The sequence below is a fragment of the Phycodurus eques genome, chromosome 8, assembly GCF_024500275.1.
Source record: "Phycodurus eques isolate BA_2022a chromosome 8, UOR_Pequ_1.1, whole genome shotgun sequence".
Classification (NCBI taxonomy): Eukaryota; Metazoa; Chordata; class Actinopteri; order Syngnathiformes; family Syngnathidae; genus Phycodurus; species Phycodurus eques.
In genome coordinates this window covers 21,583,480-21,606,510 of record NC_084532.1, presented here as the reverse complement: position 1 = coordinate 21,606,510, position 23,031 = coordinate 21,583,480, and the positions used below count along the sequence as shown (strand labels likewise).

General features: G+C 41.7%; 1 protein-coding gene across 2 annotated transcripts in view; it reads left to right on the top strand.

Moving 5' to 3' along the window:
• The window catches only part of ssbp4 (single stranded DNA binding protein 4), a 118,094-nt gene that overhangs the window by 34,506 nt on the left and 60,557 nt on the right, over nucleotides 1–23,031 (top strand). For both annotated transcript variants that reach the window (XM_061683607.1, XM_061683608.1), the window contains exon 4: nucleotides 153–237. In XM_061683607.1, coding sequence (XP_061539591.1) covers nucleotides 153–237 — 85 coding nt within the window. The remainder of the gene's footprint in view (nucleotides 1–152; nucleotides 238–23,031) is intronic.

Genomic DNA, 23,031 nt, shown 5'->3' with positions numbered 1-23,031 from the left:
AAAAAAAACAAAAAACACAAAGCCTCGATGAATCACAGCTTTATTGTCGCGACACTATCTAGTCATCTGTACACTTGTCTCTATTAGATGACATAAAACACATATGAGCATGTTTTGGATTGTTTAACACCCCTCTTTTCCTGTGTGTGCAGTGTATTCTGGGATCTGTACTGTGCCGCCCCGGACCGTAGGGAGACATGCGAACATTCCAGCGAGGCCAAGGCCTTCCACGATTATGTGAGTCAGCCAAAACACACCGCACTACCACCCGTCACTCACTAGAGTTGAGGGGGGTCTCTTATGTTGGCGTTAGGTTCTGTGCGTTTCTGTGGTTGTGCTGCTGGTTTCTGTTTTTTTTTTTTTTTTTTAAGAAGTCTGCCTGTAGATAGATGTTTTAGAAAAATGCTGGGAATGCTGTGTGTTTTTATTTTATGGGAAAGCCTCAATACATCCATCTTTGAATAATGTGTTCCTGGCAGTCTATCACTTTTCACATGATGAGGTATCACTCTCTGTGGTTACCCAAAGTGCATCTGGGACAAAATATGACAACAAGCCGCAATGCGAATGCGTCCTCCGGCTGCTATCTTGGAAACATATTTTACAGTATGCCTCAAGATTTCTCTTGGAATCGCAATGTTTATCATTATTCCTCTGACGAATTAATCCCCTTTTCGGGTGGTCTCCACATGCCTGAAAGTCATCTATTTTAGCAAGAGTGTGTATCCTGCTGAAAAATTTGTTTTCCAACACAGTGCCCCAAAAATCACTCAGTGAAAAGTTAGAAAAGTGTTATTCCCCCCCCACACCAGTTTCAACAGTCAACATAAAATTTGGTGTACATGTGTATCATGACAGAATGCACGAGGAAGTCTTAAGGGTCCATGCCAGACATTGAATAGGAAGTCACCCTTTTCTGGCAAATTTTCACCCACTGCAGATCAGGCTTTCACATATAACTGCAAAGTAAAAATTGTGACCCTTGTGCTCTTATTGGAAAACATATTACTCTTTTTTTTTTAACTGAACCACAAACAGCATGGCACGATTGTTAAGTAAGAAGTGGTTTGCCCTGGATGCTGTAGCTATATAATAATAACACTAAGAGAGCGAAGGGGGGAAATAAAAGGAAATAATTCAGATATTTCAGTCTGTATTATACAATGTATTGTGACGGTTTGTCGCTTTGTACCCGGAAAAATCATTTTTACTGTAAAAGCATTTTGATGACAAACTCTCCATGCTTTGCTATTTCATACAAAGGCAATGTGAAATTTGGTAGGTGTATCTATCATGAGTAGATCCCCAAAAAAGCCTCAAGAAGCAATGCCTGAAAAGAGACAGGAAGTCTGCAATTTAGTTTTGAAGTGGCTATTCGTCGCCCCCTTCATTTGAGCCATTTCCAGGCTTTCTTCAAACAATAACTTGTGATTTTCTCTGATTGCTACCAAAATGCTATATTGCCCCAAAATTGAGTTTTCATCACAGCATGTGGTTAGAGCATGGCAGCAAAGTTTGAAAATGTTACTGGGCGAAATCTATATATCTTCGTGACCATGGCACTTAGTTTGTCTAAGTGGAGTCGCCGTACAACATCTGCTGCAGATTCAGTTCCGTATGCGTTTCGGGTAACCACAGTCGCTCAGATACTTTACCTCCGCACTTCCTCAAACACTGACCCCTGAACTCTCGGCTCTTGAGAGGAAACGTCGTCCCCTGATGAAAGGTCACGCCACAGCCCGTATTATTTATTGGTCCACTAAAGGTCAACGCGCATAAAGCAGCTGGCTGATCACAGAAGCACATTAGCGCTCAGACACACACAACGCACACACACTTAAAGTACATTTTAAAAAGCCTTGCTAGTGGTGGCTTCAGGGGCGCTGAAAGGTCGGGGTCTGAGGTCCCCTTGACCCTGTCATCTTCTGAAGAGTTGGGGTGGTCAATCAGTAACACCCACACACACATACACTGCATTTCCTTGGCAGCTCACTGATCAAATCAAATATGTGAATGTCTTTGTGGCGCAAGCTCATTGTATTACCCCGAAGACCCTCTCACTCTGTTTAAAAGGCATCTGCACTTTACTTTGATTGGATTGACACTCTATTATGTATAATAGAGACAACATTGACCTGAGATGTGTTAAAAGCAGGCATAATACATGTACTTACATGGAGAGTATTATTCCAATATGATCGACATTTCCTCAATTGACTTCGGGGCAAATTAACAATTAATTATTGAGCGATTTTTAATATATGCAGTATACTATACTGCATATATTATACTATATACTATACTTATATAATGTGAAAGGAGAATCTCTATGAATGTGTTGAACTGCTGTTTCCATGCCAGTTAAAAAAATACTGCTGCCCGCAGGAGTTGTCAAAGTGGAAGTCGTGGATGTAGCTCATCCTCCCAACGCTGACGTCAAGGCGCTCTTCTTTAGACAGAGTGCATCAAACAGCACCTCGGCTGGTTGCAGTCAAGTAGCGTGCTCCCTTTTGCCTCAAGATGCGATTAGTCCACAATCAATTCCACAATTCAATCAATGGATTGTTGTGCCCAGCTGTAGTGTAAACCACATTTTGGATGACCTTAACCTGAATGATTTGTTTGAGGAAGTCAGTATTGTGTGTCACTGCGATTGGTGCCGCCTCTCTTCCAAAGTCAGTTGGCAAAGGTTTAACCGTGACCCTTATGAAGACAAATGCTAAAAAATATGGATAGATGGATAATAGTGTATCATATGGGTAGTCGTCTGCTACTTATATGCTTTTAATCATGTAACGCACATTGAGTTACATTGTGTATGAAATAAATAAATTTGCTTTGCTTTTCTTAGTCTGATAGCATATATTATATATATAAATAGTATAGTATAGAATATTATTGTATATTATAGTATTGTATAGCATATAAAAAACATAAACATATGAATGACTACAAGTCAGTGGGAAACTGCTATTTTTACCCTTCACGTTTCATTCCGGCGCTTTTAGGCCATTGGCAATCTAACTCTTGTATGACACTTGACAACCCAACATATTACATTTGTTGTTCATGTCATGCGTGTGTGTGTGTGTGTGTGTGTGTGTGTAGACGCCAGCTGACACATTTTTGTGTGCGTGTGCATGTGTTGGACCACCATAAGATTAATTACATGGTTAATTAAACCGAGTAGTTAATTAAATCTGACAACTGTGTCTAATTAATCTAAATGCCATATAATTTGCTACACCTTTCTGCAGCGGAAGGCCAGCTGGATACCTGCACTTCAAGGCTGAAATGACTGCCGGGTTGGCCAAACTTTAACGTCCACGGGGCTTAAAGATGTGTGTTTTAAAGCTGGCAGTGCATTAGAGCTGAAATGTGGACATGCGCCACGCTGCTCGAGGAATAAATGGGAGTCTTCACGAGGTCAAGGATGCAGGTGATGATGCTTGAGCTTTGACCTGACTGAAGTTGAGGAAGTGGGTTCAGGAGCAAGCCGACTGACCGAGTGGGCTGGACGAGTAAGCACTAGTTGTTGGCCTTCCGTTTGTTTGCACTGATCCGTCTCAGAGGTTAGAAAATTAGCCCGCACCTCGGTTCTGCACGTTAAGTTACTTTGTAGCAAATGCCTGAACCTTTAACTTAAAGAGTCAGTCCACAATGAAAGCTCCGGACGTCTTTCCGTGATGCCAGTTGACTTTAAAACGAAATTTCCCATTGAGATATTTGTAATATGTGTTGCGATTGACTGGCGACCAATTTGGGGTGTACCCCACCTCTCCAGAGTCAGATGGAAAAGGCTCCAGCTCACCCTACGGAGGACGAGCACTGTAGAAAATACATGATTTTTAGCAAAAACTCTTCAAACATGAGGTGAGGAAGAAATTGGATTCAATTAGGGATGATTTGCGTCGCCCATGCTCGGCAATGCTTAGGGAAGAATCTATCCGTCTGTTCGTCCATCCATCCATCCATCCATCCATCTTTTGAGTTCTTCCATAGTGAACAATACATTTACATTGTTATTTAGAAGAATGTCTAAATTAAGTGTAAAGTGTATGACTCAATGCAGCTGCATTGTTGGATGCTTATTGCGCGACTCTGTTCATCTACAAACAACACTAGTGATTAATTGCCTCGTCAAATGCAACCAGTGGGGCATAATTTTTCTTCACAAAATAATTCACACTCGCTAGATGTTTATTTGAAGGTAAGTAGTTTAAATGCATCACATTTGATAACCTGTCACTCTTTTCACTCTGATGAAAACGCTCAACAAGCTGTTCGGTCATACTGTTTCAGCCTGTGTGGTCTGTATGGCTTTGTAGACTTGGTTCAGTTTGTAGTCTTTTGTCTTGTCCTGATTGTCAGCCGTGCAAGCAAAATGTTTCCGCATCATTTTCCTTAACGAGCAAGCGGGAAAGCTTGTTGCCATTTTGAACATAAACTTTGAGAACAAAGACTCCACCCACTACAGACTAGGCCTACTAGCTTAGCCAATACCGATCAGTGGAAAATGATGTGCCCTGATTTCCGATCATGTGACGAATCGGGACAACTATAGAATCAATCACTAATGCAATGTAAAGCAGAACACACTCGTAACGTTCTAAATTTTGATCGCAAGTGACACCCCTGCAATAGGTGAAATCCACAAAGTAGTGACCACTTATAGGACTGTATGAACCTTCCCCATGCTCCTATTAACCTCTAATGTACTCTTATAAGCACTTTCTATACTCTTAAACACATTTTAAACACTTAAACATACAGTAGTACTGTACACTATGTACATTTTATACCTTGTAATATGTGTTTTAATTATATATATATATTAATGTTTTAAGATAGGAAGCATTTATTTTACCACAAAAACTGAAAATCCCGCAATATGGAGAATTATGCGCACTATGAATATGAAAAAAAAAATCTGCAATGCATTGAATCTGCAATAGGTGAAATGCGATATAGTGAGGGAACACTGTACTGATTTCTTCTTCCTTTCTGACTACTGTCATATAAAAACACAACAAGAGTTAATCATTTGATATTTTCTGAAATGAGTTTTAGTGAGTTGCACTTTATTTATTTCTGTAATGGCAGTAATACAGACATTAAGTGATGATTTAGGAGGATTCACAATCCACTTAACTGTGTGCAGACCAGGAAGTATAGTATGAACACATTAGTGTGACTGTTGCCTTTTGTGCAACGCAGAAGGAGAACCGTCAGGGTCGACGCCGTGCGAATCCCCGGGCTGACGAGGGGTCTGTCTGCCTCTGATTAACTAGGGCTCGTTGGTCCCCGGGGACCGAGCGGCCCATCGAGCCTCACTCGCGGCCCCTTGCTGATAACGGCTCCCTCGGTTCCCCCTGGATGGCAGAGTGAAAAACAAGGCAATTCCCAAAAGGAACCGCGCACACACTTCGCCCGGTGCGTCTGCTCTGAGACAGGAATGTGTGGAAGATTAATCAAGATTGTTTGAAGAGGGGCAGCGGGGTGAAGCAGTGGTTAGCACGTCTGCCCCCCAGTTCTGAGATTTGTGTTTGAATCTTGTCTCCGGCCTTCCTGTGTGGAGTTCGCATGTTCTTGGCGGTGGAGATCAGACTTCTCAAACTGCAATCATTTTTAGTTTAGTCTTACAGTGGCACGAGGGCAGCATCGTGCCCGAGTATGCATGTCTGCCCTTCAATCAAAAGATAAGGGATCTAGTCTCTGTTCCTTCCATTGTTGCGTGGTTTTTCTCCAGATACTCTCTTCCTCCCAAATCCCCCCAAAATGTTCTTTGAAGACCCTAAACTATCCATAGCTGTGAATTTGATTGTGATTGTTTGTCTATATGTGCACTGCGATTGGCTGGTGGCCAATCCAGGGTGTACCCCGCCTCTTGCCCAATCAGGCTGGGATAGGCTCCAGCCCACCCATGACCCTAATGAGAGTAAGTGCTATAGAAAATAAAGACGTAGTCCTTTATAGTCCTCTTTTCAATATCAGCTATATGCGGCATAAATGACATTTAATTGTTTGTGTCCGGGATTTATTTGGTTGCTTGGCAACAGCGTTTTGGCTCCATGTTTACCGTTTTCGAAAGCGCATCTTGCTCAACTGTGCCCTACTAGTTCCCTATGACGTTTTGGACCCTCCAGTTTGGAAAGATAATGGAATATGAAGTGCTAATCCTCAGATTTGAGGACGGGTTGACAGCTAATCCAGGGGAATGTGCTGGGATTGGCGGCCTGGCCGCGCTCCCGGAACCCCTGGAAAGTCCTTGTGTTGTCATGCTGTAACAATGCAGCCACACTTGTATGCAAATGTATACACACACACACACACAAACACACACACGCGCACACACACACGCACACACACTGACACCCGCACGCATGCACACACATTTCGCAAATAGCTCAAGGGAGACATACTGTAGGGTGCATTTTTTTCAACAATTTAAAACCGTTCCATTGTGTTTCAATAGCAGCGATTGGCTGGCAACCAGTTCAGGGTGTACCCCGCCTCCTGCCCGATGACAGCTGGGATAGGCTCCAGCACGCCCGCGACCCTAGTGAGGAGAAGCGGCTCAGAAAATGGATGGATGGATGGATGTGTTTCAATAACATGTCTGTGATAGGCTTTTGTCAAAATACTCCAAAGATCAATTTCTGTCTTACTGAAATGTTTAAGGGCTGGCCTTTCTCGTGCAAGTGAACCAGCCCATAAATGGCTGGACTGATAGTCTGGCATTCGTTAACCTGATGACCTGGAGCCAAATCTAAGCCTTGCCGATCATAGCGAGGAAGCAGAGCCTAGAGTGTGGGTGAAAAAAGTGAGGGCCCATGAAGGCAAAAATGTATTTTCACCCATTGAGGCAGCACTTCATACACTAGGTAGAACACAGTAAATTAAATACCCCTCATTACCACTGTGTCGACAACTTCACCGAAGAATCAATGCATGTGCTGCTTATCAGATGCTTACGCTGTTAACTAATGCCGATCTGAGATAAGCATAGCTTTTGCTAACAATGCAGATTGCCATAGACGGGCTATCGAAACTAGCATCAATGTCAAGATGTTATACCCCTTTAAGCAACCGATATTTGGACACAAACGGTGCAGAAACTAGACTTTACACCAACCTGATCTGTTTGAATGGTATCGGCCGATAATTAGCATTTTATGATGATCGGCTTTAAGGTCATAATTTGCCGATCCGATCAAGGACTCCGCAAAAAACATTTGCTCCACGTCGCCGTCGTGTACAGTCTATTCGAATCCAAAAGCTAGTTTATTTTTAGCCTTGTCACGTGTCTTTTAACTAACCCTAACCCTACTGTAAATATCTGACCACCAATAAAGTTATTTTTAAAAAAACATGTCGGCGGTGTGGGACAGACAACACGTAATGCACGAATCAGGCTACAAGAGAAATTTGGTCTTTAACGATCTTTAACGAGTCAGACTACCGCAATAAAATCTTATCGTATTCCGATACCACAGCATCCTGTTTTTTACGATCACTGGGCTTCATCTTGTCAACTCAAACACGACCGGATACACTCGTTACTATGGCGACGACAACAACAATCGATCGTGTCGTGTGTTTATCAGAACAAAATGGGGGAAAACGTGCGTTGGTGGTCACCGGTGCTCGGGAGAGGACGTGCATTTAAGGCTTGCTTGAGGTATCTACACGTACTTTTAATATGATACCGCTCTCAAGCAGGCAACAAAACGTTATGTAGCCTAGCAAGCTAGTGTTAGCACTAACGGTTGTAAGTGAACATGCAGGCGTTCTGTCGAATCAAGCTCCAAAGTTTTGGTGTGTGTGAAGTAATTTAATTACAATAAAGTAATTTAATTACAGTAAGTTAGCACCCATTATTTCTGTCTTGTAATGTTGGTTTGACCTGACTGATTAGAATACACGATCTGACTAGAGCAGTGATTTCCAACCTTTATGGAGCCAAGGAACATATTTTACAATTTAAAAATCTCACGGCACAACCACCAACAAAAATGTCACAAAAGGTGGATACATTAATTACTGTATATACTTCCTGCCATCTAATAGAAGACCATTCATTTGTTCTGTCTGTCACGATCCCTCACTGGCATAAATAGATGAACAAAGATACTTTATTTATTGTAAATATATATTTTTGAGCAATTAAGTACACAAGTATATACAGTAAATGAACAAGTCATATAAATAGACACATTGCTCCATCTTGTGATCGGATCGGTGGTCGGTCATCGTTTTTTTTTAAACTCGCTGATCGGTGATCAGTGATCGGCCCCAAAAATCCTGATTGTGTAAAGCCTAGCAGCAACACATAGACAGACAATATAACAATACTCAGAGGGATATTTTATTTATCCTCTATGAAAAATTACTAATATTACTACAGCTTGCTGAGTCACTTAGTTGTGAAACTCTTCTTAGTGTATAAACTTATACATTATACTGCCCCCACGTGGCCAAGGCGCACACACCAGAAGGAGCTGCACAGTCGCAATGAATTATGATGCACAAACTGTTTAATTCTTTACATTCTTTACATTTAATAGTGGTATGATGTTTTTGATGAAGTGCAGTATTGTAGAGTGGTGTTTTTCTTCTTTCTTTCCACATTTCAAGTGTTTTGAGTTACAAGCCTGGTCATGGAACATATTAAACTTGTATCTCAACTCAAGGCACCACTGTACCTCTGTTCAAGTGGCCTCTCTCTTTGTATTAAGTACTGTTGCCTTTCTGTCAATCTGCGCCTTTCTTCGCGTTTAATCACCTTCAATTCCCAAAAGGGAACAAAGTCATGCTTTGTACTCCTCCTTCTGGAATTTTTCAAAAGCACTTTGATTACGGCAATGTCGACACGGATGATTAAAAGACAGAATGGCGCTCTCTGTGTCGCTTCTAATGACGAGACAAACAAGTCTTTTTGGGAGCGCCGCACTCGAGCCGTGTTGTCGCAGACGTTTCGCTCGGGCTCAGCCAGAGGTCTCGAACCCGAACATCTGCGATTCTTGCCCATCTAAGGTCAGCGCCCCGTGGAAGCGTCTCAGATTTTACGCCGCAAGTGCGTCACTGACACGGCGGCGCTGACAACTGTCATGATGAGGGCTGAGGTGCAAGGGCATAATCTGATATTAGTGTCCAGAAATAGACGGATAAGACCTTGTTTGCATTTGTGGAATGTAATCCTAAAGTACTAATCTATTAAAGAAACAGTAAGAATTATTGGATTATTTTTTTCTTGTCCAGATGGGAAGTATGATTTCCTTCTAAATCACATCAATAAATACTGTACAAATACACAGTGTTCTTTGTCATTGTTGTCATTATTACAGTGTGCAGCAATGTTGGTAGAAGCACTACACATATTGTTAACGTATCATTAGTATTTGGGCTGATGCTAACATATCACAGTGTGTTTTTGTTAATTGTTTCCTTGAAATTTCCTTGACTAGCTATGGTGATCAACAATTACTTATTTAAAGACTGTGTTTTAGATAGGAGAACGTTCGGAACTCCTGTTTCTATAGCGATATTAACTCATTCAATGTTGTGGACGTTTATAGTCGTCAGCTAGAATCTGACCATTTGCTGCCAATGCCAAACATATTAGTTCAGTATGTGTTTCAGCAGGTAGGCGTGGGAGAGGTTGTCTGTGAAATTCCGGTTTGTAAACCGCTGTAATAACTAATAGATCTCCGTAGATGCTTTGGATTTGGAATCAGCACAGGTTTTGAGTAGAAGATATAGACTAGGGGTTGAGCTCAACTTGTGACGACCATTATGAGGGAAAGAAATGCCTACAAGTTGGAAGTCGAACCAGTTTAGGCGTCTCAATCTCAAAGAGAGTACTATATGCATAAGTACGGTATAAACGGTATGTGTCACAATTGTTAGGAGAAATTATGTGTCACGATTGGGAGAAAAGATGACGCAGTTCATGCTTCCTCCTTCGCCGTTCGTGGTGCGTCCACTGTGGACGCGATGCAGGAGGGGTGGTCGGAGTTATTGTAGCCAGCTAGACCAGACTGCAGTTCCGTAGCTCCTCAATGAGAATAGACTTTTAACGCCGTAAAAGTAGTTCTGCCTGTGTCGAGCAGAAACCTACGACTATCTGTATCAGAGCGGACTTGGTGCGTGAGAGTTAACTGTTGCGATAAACCCGTATTTTAAGTAGGAATCCTGATATAGTGTTGTTTCGTTCAAGAGAACAAATCTTTTCAGTAAACGTAATGAGCTGAATTCGTTTATGAAATGATTTCGTTCTTTGAGCTCTGCCGCTCGGACCGGAAACGGAAGCGTTCTGCGCAGTCTCGACGTGTCAAGTGAGCAGCTGTTGCGGCGGAGAAGATCCGGTCAATTTTCAAAATAAAACACGTTGACACGCGAATTGCAATACAACAGAAATGATATAAATTGGTCATCCTTTCTCTGCGGCCCGGTAACAAATGCCACACGGTCTGCGGACAGCTCAGCTTCACGTAGCTGATGTCAAGTTGCTCTTCTTTCGGTCCCGCACCAGCTGCATGGAAGTCAGCTATGTGAAGCGGTACACTAGCGACGCGCCCGTAAATGAAGATGACAAATGATATAATGATGGGACGGCCGGAGGTGCGCTGCGAGCCGTTGCCAGGGGACGTTTTGGGAGGGTTAAACATTTGTCAGACTGTACCACAGTAACAGGTGGCACAAGGGGACGAGCTGCACTCTGTAAACAAGCTTGATGGCCCGGCCTTTTGTGTGGATGTGTGTTTGTGTGTGCGGGTTTTCCAGGTTGCTGCTCCAGGTGCGGTGTGCTCAGAGCCTCCTCTTCTCCTCTTTCTTTGTCCCCTTTTTTTGGCAGAATTTACTCATCCATTTCTTTCCCCTGCTTTCATTCCTCTCAGGTCTTTTTCACAACAGCTCCCCCCTCCTCCCCCCATACATGACCACCCCCCCCCCCCCCCCGCTTCTCTGCCCTTTTTTTCGTCTCTCTTCTACGCTCCCTCCCCTCCGCACTGTTTTCCCGCCACCCTTCCCCCTGCCTCCCTCCTCGCCCGCCTCCCATCTCACAGGAGATTGATTGGGTAATCTGGCTGGGTGCCAGCAGTGCCCGCTTTCTCGCTCGGGGGAAGGAGAGAAGCGGGGGCGACATGACGACATGGTGGAATAATAATAACATCCATAATGTAAGCAGAGTAGGGTTTTTTTCAGATGGGGAGACGAGGGAGGGGAAGAGAGAGAGACAGCAGAGGAATGGAGTTGGCACGGCAATTTCTTCTTCTTCTTCTACTTCTTCTTGGCCGCTGTTGCTTTAAGTGCTGCCTACACACCGTTTTTCCAGCATTTCTTTCAAGTTTCCCTCCCCCTCCTATACATCCTCAGTTTGTCCCATGCAGGCATATTTGTCTTTGTGGTTGTTTATTGTCCCTTTTAAGGCCGGTCAGCTCTTATGCACGCGTCTACGTGTACACCTTTATCTATCCGAGGTGTGCACCAAAGTGCTGCCCTCAAGCTGTGTGCGTGTGTTTGTGAGTGACAGAAGCAAGAAGATCAAATATTGTTTATGATTCCCTCCAGCCGCAGGTTCATTGTGGTCCGGCTTAAAGTGGCCGTAAAGCATTTGATCCTCGACTCCGGGTAGCCTGTGAGCTCCTTTGGATGCGTTTGACAGACGTGGACAGAGGGAGGCTTCAAAGTGAGGCAACGGGCGGCAGTAGGCAGAAAAGCATACACGGTGGGAGCTCTATGGTAGAGCGCAGTCCGTTGTAGGATGATTTTAAAATGATTAGGGCTGCAACTATTATTATTACTATTATTATTATTATTATTATTACTTATTATTATTTTTTTCGATTATCGATTAATCAGATAATCTTTTTTATTTATCCAAAAACAAGACATTATTTCAAATTGACAGTGCAGAAAATGCGGAAAAATAAATTGATTATTGTTCAGTTACCTGTTTTGTCCATAACACCAGAAAATAGGCAAAAGTCTTGATAATTGTTTTCCAAAGTAAAAGATGTTTGCAAATATCTTATTTACATGAAACACAAAGATAACCAGTCTGCTATAATAGATATAATTATTAAGTAAGTCTTCGGTTCATTGTTGCAGGCTGCAGCCCTAGTTTGAAAGTAACCAGTACACCTTCTTAGCTTTCATACAAGTCCAAAAACATGGTAACCAATGGGAATCATAATGAGACAGTTATTTGTGATATAAGATAAGATAACGGGGAAATTTGCATTGTTTCAGCAACAATTGTGGATATAGGAAATATAAATATGTAATATAAATAACATGGAAGAGAAGACCACATTACATTTCTTCTTCTTACATGTACTTCTTGTACGCGTACAAGAAGTACATTGCACAAAATAGAAACCAAAACTATTGTCCATACATATACAAATTCAGTCTATCAGCAATGCTATTTGTTTGTTTGCAAAATAGAGTGCTGACTTTTAATTTTGACGTTTGAGATCTGATTAATCTGCCAGGGTTGAAAACGGAATTGGTAAAGAAGAATTAATCCATAGACACAGATATTTTTGATGATGGAAGATTAAAATCTCATATACTGGTACTTTGATTCATGCTCCAACTGCGTCCACCATTAAAAGGTTGATGTAATAAAAACATTAAGACGACAAATACTAAAGCCATAATTGATTAACGATTATGATTATGACTGTCGCACAGAAACGTTCTTGACAAAATTTTGAAAATATGCAAATTCAGACAAGTTTGGACCAATTGTTTTTGAAGTGAATTTTTATACGTTGGCAGCTCTGTATTCCACAAGGTGCAGCTTTGACTTCACCTCCTCCACACATGCACATTTCCAAGCCTGTCCAATTTAATTCCTATAACCCAGTTTCCCACGAATGCCCTCTTAGTTGCAACATCATCATAAATGAATACTACCTGCTAGGAAGTGGTATAGTAGCGCATTGGCGCATTTGTTTACCTCAGTTCTCTTTTGGGTTATGTTGTTATGAGGGAAAGATAATTATTATTTTTCTCTCTCTCTTTCTTTGCAGCCACGTGTCTCTAAAGTGGTTGCAAAAATACAGCACATTAAGTTTAGACACAAGTCTCAGTGTGATGCAATGCAGTTCTACACTAAAGCATACTACAATCCCAATAATGTATTAAAGTAGCATGGTGAAGGCGCTGGGTTCAATACAATTCATAAAAACAGTTGATTGCTGTGTATTCTCTTTTATTACATTTTGTCTTTATACATTGGTACCTCGACTTACTAGTGACTGAGCGTTTTGAGATTCGAGCCACAAATGGTGGCAGAGAACTTCACAAGCAGCAAATACGGAACAATTCCTTATAAAAGAGGCCAAGTATTTCCTTCAAGCTGTTGATTTCCACTCCCATTTGAAGTTTAAACCGAAAACAAAGAATTTCACAGTGCATCTAATCAAACCACAAGTATGCTAGCTTCACGCTAACACACGATACAAAACGCCATTGACGGGCTAATGAAACTAGCACCATAAATGCTGTTGTGTTGTGCAGGAGGATGTCCACTAGAGGGAGAACTGAACTCTTTCTTGAGACGATGACATGGTTGTCCCAGTTCTCGCGTGACCGTGTGCGAACACCGGCAACTTTTACAACACCAATGGTGGATTGCCGTGTTACCGTTGCCGTGTTCGTGCTGCCGAAGCTCCTGAGCATGATATTGCTTTTACAGAAAAATCTCCTGCTACTCTACTCCCACCATCAGCAACAAGTGGAGATGAAGAACAGTATATCCCACATGTTCGTAAATCTACCGTGCATAACAACCAGAAGGGCAACCAAGAGAAACTTTTGGTTGAGAGGAAGCATTTTTTGTACTTGAAAATTCCTCTCTGTTCTAAGTTAAAGAAATACTCAACTAAAGGACAAAGTAGAACAATAAAAGGTTCTGTCTGTAATTCATACTTTTTGCTGTTATAAGTGATAAGGGCCCAAAAATTAAGTTATTTTATTAATTGCATATTTTTTGAATTAATCAGTTGATTTTTATTTTTTTTTTTTCTGCCAAATATCGGAAGAGGCATCGCCCTCCAAACAATTCCTATTGCTCGGGCCCTACTTCGCAAGTAGAGTTACGACTGCACTTTTCTGTGTCAATCAAATCACAAAGCATTTTAACATTCCTAATGGTCATACAAGGTTAAACAGTTTAATGTTAAATCAAACTAAAGTTGGGGTAAGTTTGACGTGGGCCGGGGCACGTCGTCTGAGGCGCTTCTCCTGCCAAGCCCGCATTTCCTATCTTGGCTCGTGCACAAAGTGGCGCACGAGACCTAGCTGCACGCTTTTGGTTTGCACTCTGCTTAGTTAACTTTTTTGGAGAGGCCACAAAAACCTGGCATTAGGGTGTTATCCCTAAGATATTCAGCCTCTCTTACTTTTAAGTAAATTTCAAGGACGTTAATATTCGCTGCTCTTTTACGGCCGCCGTTTTACTTGCAGCTTTCTTTTGTGGAGGACCGGCTCGGAGTAGCACTCCGGCTCTGCTGTTCCTCATTAGCTCTGAAACACTGACTAGCGCTCAGAGATTGTCAGCCTGGTCCCTGGGAGAGTTCCAACTTATTGAATGGTTACATTGAAGCCCTCGCAATGAGCAGAATTGGAGAACGGTTTGGATAATTTCAGTATTTACACTGCTGGGGAAGTTAACCCATTTAGGTACTGTAAACTCAAGAACACTCTCATTCTAAAACTGTCTTTGTATTTAGACATGATGCAGCAGCATGTGGCTCATTAGCCAAGGTTATTTTTGCTGAGCCCTGTTCAAAGTCCAGTGGTAACTCTACTCATGAGTGACCCGAGCTATGGGTTTTATGAGATCCGAGTCATCGGTCAGCCAATTTATTTGGTCTTTTTTTTTTTTTTTTTTTTTAGGAGCAAAAATTCCAGTTATGAGCGCGAGATAGTGGTGAACGTCACAAAAAGCAGCAGTTTCTTGCGACTCCCAGTTGAGGTTTACTTTAAAACCAAACATAAAACAAAGAGAATTCAACATTGTGTATGTGAGATTATTATAAGGAACAGATATTTGAACACAAATTCAAGTGAGGAACAAGTCACTCATAGGTACGTAGGTATGGTTCAGTTACGGCGGTATGAGCTGTTTTGTTGTTGTTTTTTTTTTTAGGTCATCAGTCAGCAAAATGACACAACTCCACCCTCTAACATTGTTGGTGTGACTCTTGAGAATTTTTGCGGGAATGCGGCTTCGTAGAAGAAGGACATGCAGAATGTGCGTACAAAGTTGTTTTTCAAGAGAAGCCAATACTGCCAGTACCATATTACATTTACAAGAGCGCCACCCATCCCTCTTTAGCAAATTCAAGGTAATGTTAATACATTAATATAACGCTGTCTTGATCTAAATGTTTACAGCCAGCTACGATAGTTAGCGAGTGTAAAATCGGTGGAATAAATACTATAGGCTCGCTACCGAAGGCAGACTAGCTAACTAGCATGGCTAACATCAGTTTGTTTCTGCTCTGATTGTTACTTCACAAAGCGGATAAGAGCAGAGTAACTCATTTTCTGAGAAAGTATTTTTACTACATATTGATTTTATTTAGAAAATTCAAGTGTTTATTTTGTATTTACGTTTACTAATGCACCTACGGAGCAAATTCAATGGAAAAAAAGCTGTTGCTATTTACCCAAACATTTCAAAATACAGTGAAACGGAGATATTTTTGCTCACAGTTATCATACTGTCAGAATCGGATACTGGCCCATGCCTACTGACAGGCATATATTCTTTATGCTCTGTGAAAAGCCTTTACTGCAGCTTAGTTGCGATGCTCTTCTTCGTGTTACACCGTCAAAATTTAAGTGTATTATTTCTGCGGCTGTATTATGTTTCCCCCTAGTGGCCAAGGCTCACACACCAGAAGGAGTTTCATTGAATTAAAGCATGAAATCATGATGAAAAACTTTTTAAGTCTTTACATTCTATTTAAATATGCTCCAAAAGTACAATACTCAAGTGCTATTTTGTTATTGAAAAACACGTTGCAAAAGGATTTGTTGGTGTTTTTCGGGGGTCTGGAGCGGATTAATTGCATTTCCAGTCATTTCAATGGGGAAAGATTTCCTTGGAACGGAGCCTACGAGAACAACCTTGGGCAATGAGCCACATGCTGTTTCACCAAATTGAAAGCAAGTAGCAGCCTGCTCTGGTAAATTTCCATTACAGCATGTGTACCTAATAAAAGGTCCCATGAGTGTCTTTTTTAGCTACTGCAAAGCAACGGGAAGTTCCAGTCGAGTGTGGAGTGTGACGCATTAGCGCAAGGTGACTATTGCGGCCGATAGAACAATATACTTAGCTCAGCACACACTCCCTAGCTATAGTTTGATTTTAAAAATGGGTGCAAATGCAGCACAATCTGATATCTATGAGCAATAGCAGTAAATACGGCGAGAACCTAAGCATGCATCAATCCATCGATTGCCTGAGTTGCTTTTCTGCTGTTTCTCCCTTGCCGCGACTTCTCTCAGTGGAAGTAGGCTAGCCTGTCATGGGCGTCAAAAGCTGGCACTGTGTTTGTGTGTGCTACACGGTCTTGCCAGTCCACCAGTCTCAAGTACCAGCTGAACACCCAAACTCCCAACCCAAGTAAACAGACCCTCTCTATCAATGATGCTATGGGTGGATACACGTGTGCAGAAGTGCCTTAATTGTTGTTTTTGTGTGATCACACACACACGCCATTCACACACGCGTGTGTTTGTGTGTGTGTGTGTATATGCTGTCCCCTGCTCACCAAATTAAATAGTGAAACCAACACAGGCCTTGAAATCTACAAGACACTGAAGCCCTCTCTGTTTGTATTCAAGAGTAAAACTGACACTTTTTTTTCATTCAATTGCTCTTAATTGCAAACTTCATCCTTCCTTTTCACCCATACACAGAAACACTAAGAGGCACAATGAACGTATGGGCGAGACACATATCCCGGTTACATTCCCGGCGCACACGCACTGCAACCAATTTTAGCCAAAAGTTCCACAGTAATTATAGAGCTATTGATGTTAATTTGAATCTCTGAAGAAACCCTAATCCTCTCTCACACAGAAATCCTGCGAAATGGCTGCATAGAGCCAGTAGAGGAGCAGCGTTTAGCTTTTTACACAAAACCCAGCAAGGCAGCAGTGTGATGCATAAAGTACTAGGTCCCCGAAGGCACCGTATGCATGACTGGGCCAGAGAATGGTTGTGAGCAGAGTGCGAGTGTGCCATTTGATAAAAAAATACACCCTTTCTTTTACACAGAATTCAGCAAAGTGGGATATTACTGGGAATGTGTGTGCTTAATTCCACTTAGCTTAATGCGAATGAATAGCATCAGTGTTGTAATGTTATAAGCAACGGATATTTGATCACACATTTTGGCTTGATACATGAAGACAGACAATACAGCCATACTCACAGAGAAGTATTCTTTATCATCTGCGAAAAAGGACTAATATTATTTCAGTTTACTGAGCAGTTGTGACTCTCGTCTCTTCGGTTGTAGTCATATGAAATATTACACTGCCCCCTGGTGGCCAAGGTGCGCACACCAGAAGGAGCAGCACAATGTCCATTGAATTGAAGCAAAACGTGTGAAAAATAATTATTTTCTTTACATTTTCATTGCTGTATGTTTTTTTGTAAAGTAAAATATTATAGAGTGGTATTTCTCTTACTAAAAACCTTAGTAAGAAAATTGCAAATATTTTTTTGCTTTTCTTTGCGAGGCTGAAACAAATTAATGGCATTTCCATTTATTTCAAGGGGGAAAGAAGGATTGATATTCCAGTGTTTTTAGTTATGACCGTAGTCACTGAACAAACTGAACTCTTATCTCAAGGCACAAGTGTATTTAAGGAAACCAAATGAACCCCTCAACAGCAAGCACTTGGCGACATCGGCAAGGGAAAGCTCACAGAACCCAGAGTACAAGTACATAGCAGTAGATTGAGAGAGAAAGAGGAAAGAGGGGTTGAACAACTGGGGGAGGAATGAGAGAACAATGGGCACAACAACAGCCCTATCAACAACCGTAACAGTCCCATGATGACAGCAACAACGGCGATACTGGTTCGCTCCCAACACCAGCGTCCCCGGCCTCTCCGAAAATGCAGGGCTTTACGTGCAGTGTAAAAGGCGCTGTATTGAAACCCCGAAGCAGCCTAGTGTTTTTTTAAGGAATATTTCTGCAGGATCAGACAATACAAACAAAAGTTCTGTTGCTTTGCTCGAGGCATTTGCTGTCATTCTCTTTCCTTTTTTTCCCCTTTGCCTTTCCCCTCTCACAAAACATCAGTGGCACACTCCTCACATGCAACATTATGTCGCCGCAGCTCTCGTTCTTTACCGCTACCCGGGGTATATTTACAGACGGTGCCTTTAATGCCCCGTAATGATTATTTTTATTCAAGGTACTTGTGCAGCCTGCTGGCTCCGAGTGGAACGACTCCCCATTGGCTCGCTGATTACCTCCGTGGCTACATTCACACCCGCCCTCCGCCTCAACCACCTCTCATTTGGTCCTCCCGCTTGTTCTTCGCATGTATCATTTTTCTCGACATCTATTAATAGCAGCCTTTCAAGGGTTTTCTAACCCATTTGACCTGTAATTTATTGTCAGCCCCAAGATTGTAACGAAGGATTCCCTTTATGCAATTTGAATGTGGTCTCATGAGAATTTAGTTGGAAAAGTTGCATTTATCTTTAAAAAAAAAATTTGTAACTCCCACAATCACGTTTTGTCTGAAATCCTATTAAATGTCATAAGAACAGGCTTGATACGGACATCTGACTCTGCCTATGTCCTAATTAATCGACAGGATCGACACTTGTTCTTCGCGTACATCATTTCCCTCTTCCTGTATTTATAGCAGCTTTTCAAGGGATTTCTTTACTAGTTTCACCTGTAATTGACCATTAACCCAAAGATTCTAATGTAGGATCTAATTTTGGTAATCACATCCGCACATCTAAAAGGATTTATTTAGGATACGAGTTGTTTTTCATCTTTTTTGCTTTGACTTGCAGATTTTAAATATGAGCGAAATACGATATGGTGGCAGTCGGCTCAGCTCAGCTCACTTCACAACAAGCAGCAGTTTGGCAGAACTGAACTTGACTGTCACACGGAACATAAAACAAAAAGAAATTTGGGCTTATGTATTTGCGTATTTAACCAAACCACATAGCTTTGTCTTACCAAAGCACGCTAGCCTACTGCTAACAAACAATGCTAAACACCACAGATGGGCTAACGAACAGCATCAATGTGGTGCTGTTGTAATGCTTTAAGTAGGACTAGTGGGATTATGTTTGCCTACATAATATTTAATATTATGTAAGCAAACAATATAACAATAGTCACGGGCATATTTTTTTTTAATCTTCTGTGTAAAACAACCAATATTGCTGCAGTTTACTGAGTCACCTATAGTAGCTAAGAAACTCTTCTTCGTTGGTATCTGCATGACCGTATTATTCTGTTACCGGTGGCCAAGTTGCACGCACACCATATTTAATTAATACGATTATGTTTTTATAAAACACAATATTTTAGAGTGCTATTTTCCTAATTAAAAAAAATATGTTTTTTGGGGATGATTTAAGATACAAGTGTTTTGAGTTAAGCGCGTGGCCACAAAACAAATTTAACTCTATCCTGAAGGCACCTCTGTATTATAAGATTACCTCATTTATCTGCATTGTCATCACATACTTGGATGTCAGACAGTAACGGTAACTTATGTTGGCATAATGAATACTGCAAGAAATGCATTCTATATATTGCAGTATTCATGTTTTGTCCCACTCCTAATGCATGCATACAAAATATAACAAAACACCAAATGTCACTGCTCACATGCTTGCACACCACAAATGTGTTAGTCCTTCGGCACATCCTCCTTGTGAGGTTCAGATCTGTGTTTATTGTTGCACATCTTTTCTGTAAAATGTTGACATTTGCAGTGGAGCGATCCAGCACACTGCACTCTGTTAAGATGAGGAAAAAAGGTCAGCGTTCACTGAAGGGAGCGCGTCGCAAAAAGTCAAAGCAAGGGAAGGTTTTTAAGGTTTTGGACCTTCCTCTCTACTGAACTGTTTTTTTTTGGGCGGGGGGGAGGGAGAATGCCATAATCTCCTCATTGCACGACCAGATTAGCGTCTGCTCCATATTGTGTGGCGGCAAGCAGCGGCGATGTCTGTAGGAGACGAGGAAGGGAGGAAGGCCCTGATTTGCTACCACATCAGATTACCTTTTTATTATTAATATTTCCATCTGGACATTTTCTATATTTGGTTGTTTGTCCTTGCTTTTTTTGTGTGTGTTTATGGACACAGAGAGGACACCCCTAATCTAGATTAAGCACATGTCAGATTTTGTAAAAACAGCGTTAATACAATGTTTTTCAAAGTGTGGTCCCACGAGAGTAAATTCCTGTAACCTCAAACTTTGAAAAACAAATTTAAAAAAAATCTGTAAACTTCACATTTAAGTGCCACTTTTGGTACTTTTACTGCTATTGCCATTCCTATGATTTGCCTTTTTGGTTCATTCTTATCCTTTGCCTGTTTTTCAAATGGATTCTGGACTCTTGTTTTACAATTGTACCATATTTTCCTCTGGATTTTAGGTCAGTTTTAGTATTGACTTCTTGTTTTTCTTATATTTGTAGAGTACATTTCCAGGTGTATTCAATAAATGTATGTGACATGCTTCGGTCAGAATACCCCAAGGATCTAGAATAACAACTCCGTTATCATGTTCGCTAAAGAGCCCTGTTCAGAGCAGCTGGTTTTTGGCACTGGCACACCCGGCCCCCCTCTACTGCGGGGTGTGCAAGTGACTGCTACAATGTACCAATGTTATATTTTGTGTCGTGTGTGTGTGTCAGAAGCTAACTCTTTGCTTGTGTTTGCTTTGGCCACACTGTTTAGGCAGTACTGCCTAATTCTCCTTTTGTGCCACTCCACTTAAAATAAATATAGTGAACTTTCAAATCACTTGAAAGTGACTAATATTACTGTGTTTATTGGAGTGCACCCCCCTACTTATACTGCCATAATGCATATCCAAATTGGGCCACGCGGGAAATTTTTTTTTTTTTTTTTGTCACTTTACTCATGTAGTATAAATCTTTAGCCTTAGGAAAATGTTCCATTTTCTACAATAAAAGTGAAAAACAAATCCTGGATTTGTATCTTCATCCAGATCTGTCGTGGCGCCCTTTTACAAAGTTTTGTGAAGACATAAATAAACCCAGTTTCATATATTATTTTAGGACAGCAGTCAAATATTGCTCTTTCTTTGTCGAATTCCCTTTGTAACTAATTCCACGCGCTCGTTGGTGGAACCAACTTTTAAAACATTAAATAACTGGATGATTTTAATCTATAAAAATATATATTAAAAGATGTATTTATGGAACCCCACACCCTCCCCACATGCAGCACGTCTTCCCCTCCATCTCCTTCTGTCTCCGGCATGCTCCGTGCAGAAATGATTTCCATTCCTGTTGAATTTAATGAGGTTCTGCTGAACTGAGGAAAAGGCGCGGGGAGTACAAACACGCGCGCGCACACGCACACATACACACACACACACACACGCACACATACACACACACAGAGCAAACGTACACGCAGCCAGATATCTACTAGAGCCATATTTAAGTCTGTATTCACTCACTCTCATAGTAATTCACTGAAGCTTGGCCACATTCTTGTTTCCCCAAACAAATTGTTTTTCGGGTTGTAATTTTTGTTGTTGGTTTAAATCTCAGCCACAGTAAAACAGACAAACAAAAATTACAAGCACAATCTAGATGGCGTTATAGTGCCCGCACACACTCGCACTGACGAGAAACACATTTTGGTTCACCAAGCACGCTGCTTCATGGGCTCCTTGGGGCCCGAGCAGGGGTGGTCACCATGGTAACGCACTACTCCGTTAAACGCTACCAAATGCTGCCTACCATGTTTGGTGCTGTTGGAGGTAGCTTTATGTATGTAGTCACACAACCCACAATCACAGCGATCTTTCTTATACAAATTTTGTTTAGTATACGCACATTATTTTATTTATGTGTTATTATTTATTTACAGAAACCCCAAAGCACTAAAAGTGTCAAAACAGGTGTCAGGTAGGTTTAATTCCAGAATGGCACACTTGAAGGAGCATTTAGTCAAAACGCTGTAATTGCGGCAGCCGGCAGCCATTGTCACGCACTACTTGAAACCTCCGTCAAGCTTGCAGGAGGAACAAAGGAGGGGCTGATTTCAGCGAGCTTCTTTCCGTGGAACCAATGCATGTAGTTTTAATGGCTAAAGGCCTCTTTATACCCCCGCGGTCGTGTGGCCGACAATGCCCGCATTGCATCGCGTGACTGACGAATTGCCCCGCGCAGCACCTCTGCGTAGCTCGCCGCGCACACGACAAAAATAGCGTCGAACGCCGCGGAGATCATCTCTCGCGATTGGTCCGTTTTAGTCACATGCTGTGATGACGTACTCAGCGTGCCCCTTGGTTCTCCATACCATCTACGCCGCCGCCCTCTCGATAGATTTTGCAGCATAATTAAACATATCATCTGGCCATCTAGGTCCATTTGTTCTAGCAGACACTGTTCCACGGTCGCCATTGTTGTTGCTTTGTTTCTTGTTACTGAAAGGAAAGTAAAAACGGCAACCCTGTGGTGTCCAAGCGAATACCAGCAGTAGCGACGCCCTCGACTTGGAAGAGAACTGCAGTACATTTTCAAAACTGCGTGCGTGGGTTGCGCTCGATTATAAAGGCAAACTATGCGCCGGATAGCCGCAGTGACGTAAGCGCGGTCGCCGCCCGCGGGAGTATAAAGAAGCCTTTAGTGGTAGAAGCTTCAGCAAAGAGTGGAAGCTGGAACATGAATGTTTGGTAGTCATCATGAGTAGACCTACAAGAAAGAACGAGTTTGTCTTATTGCTATAAAATGTGAACTATGTATACTAGA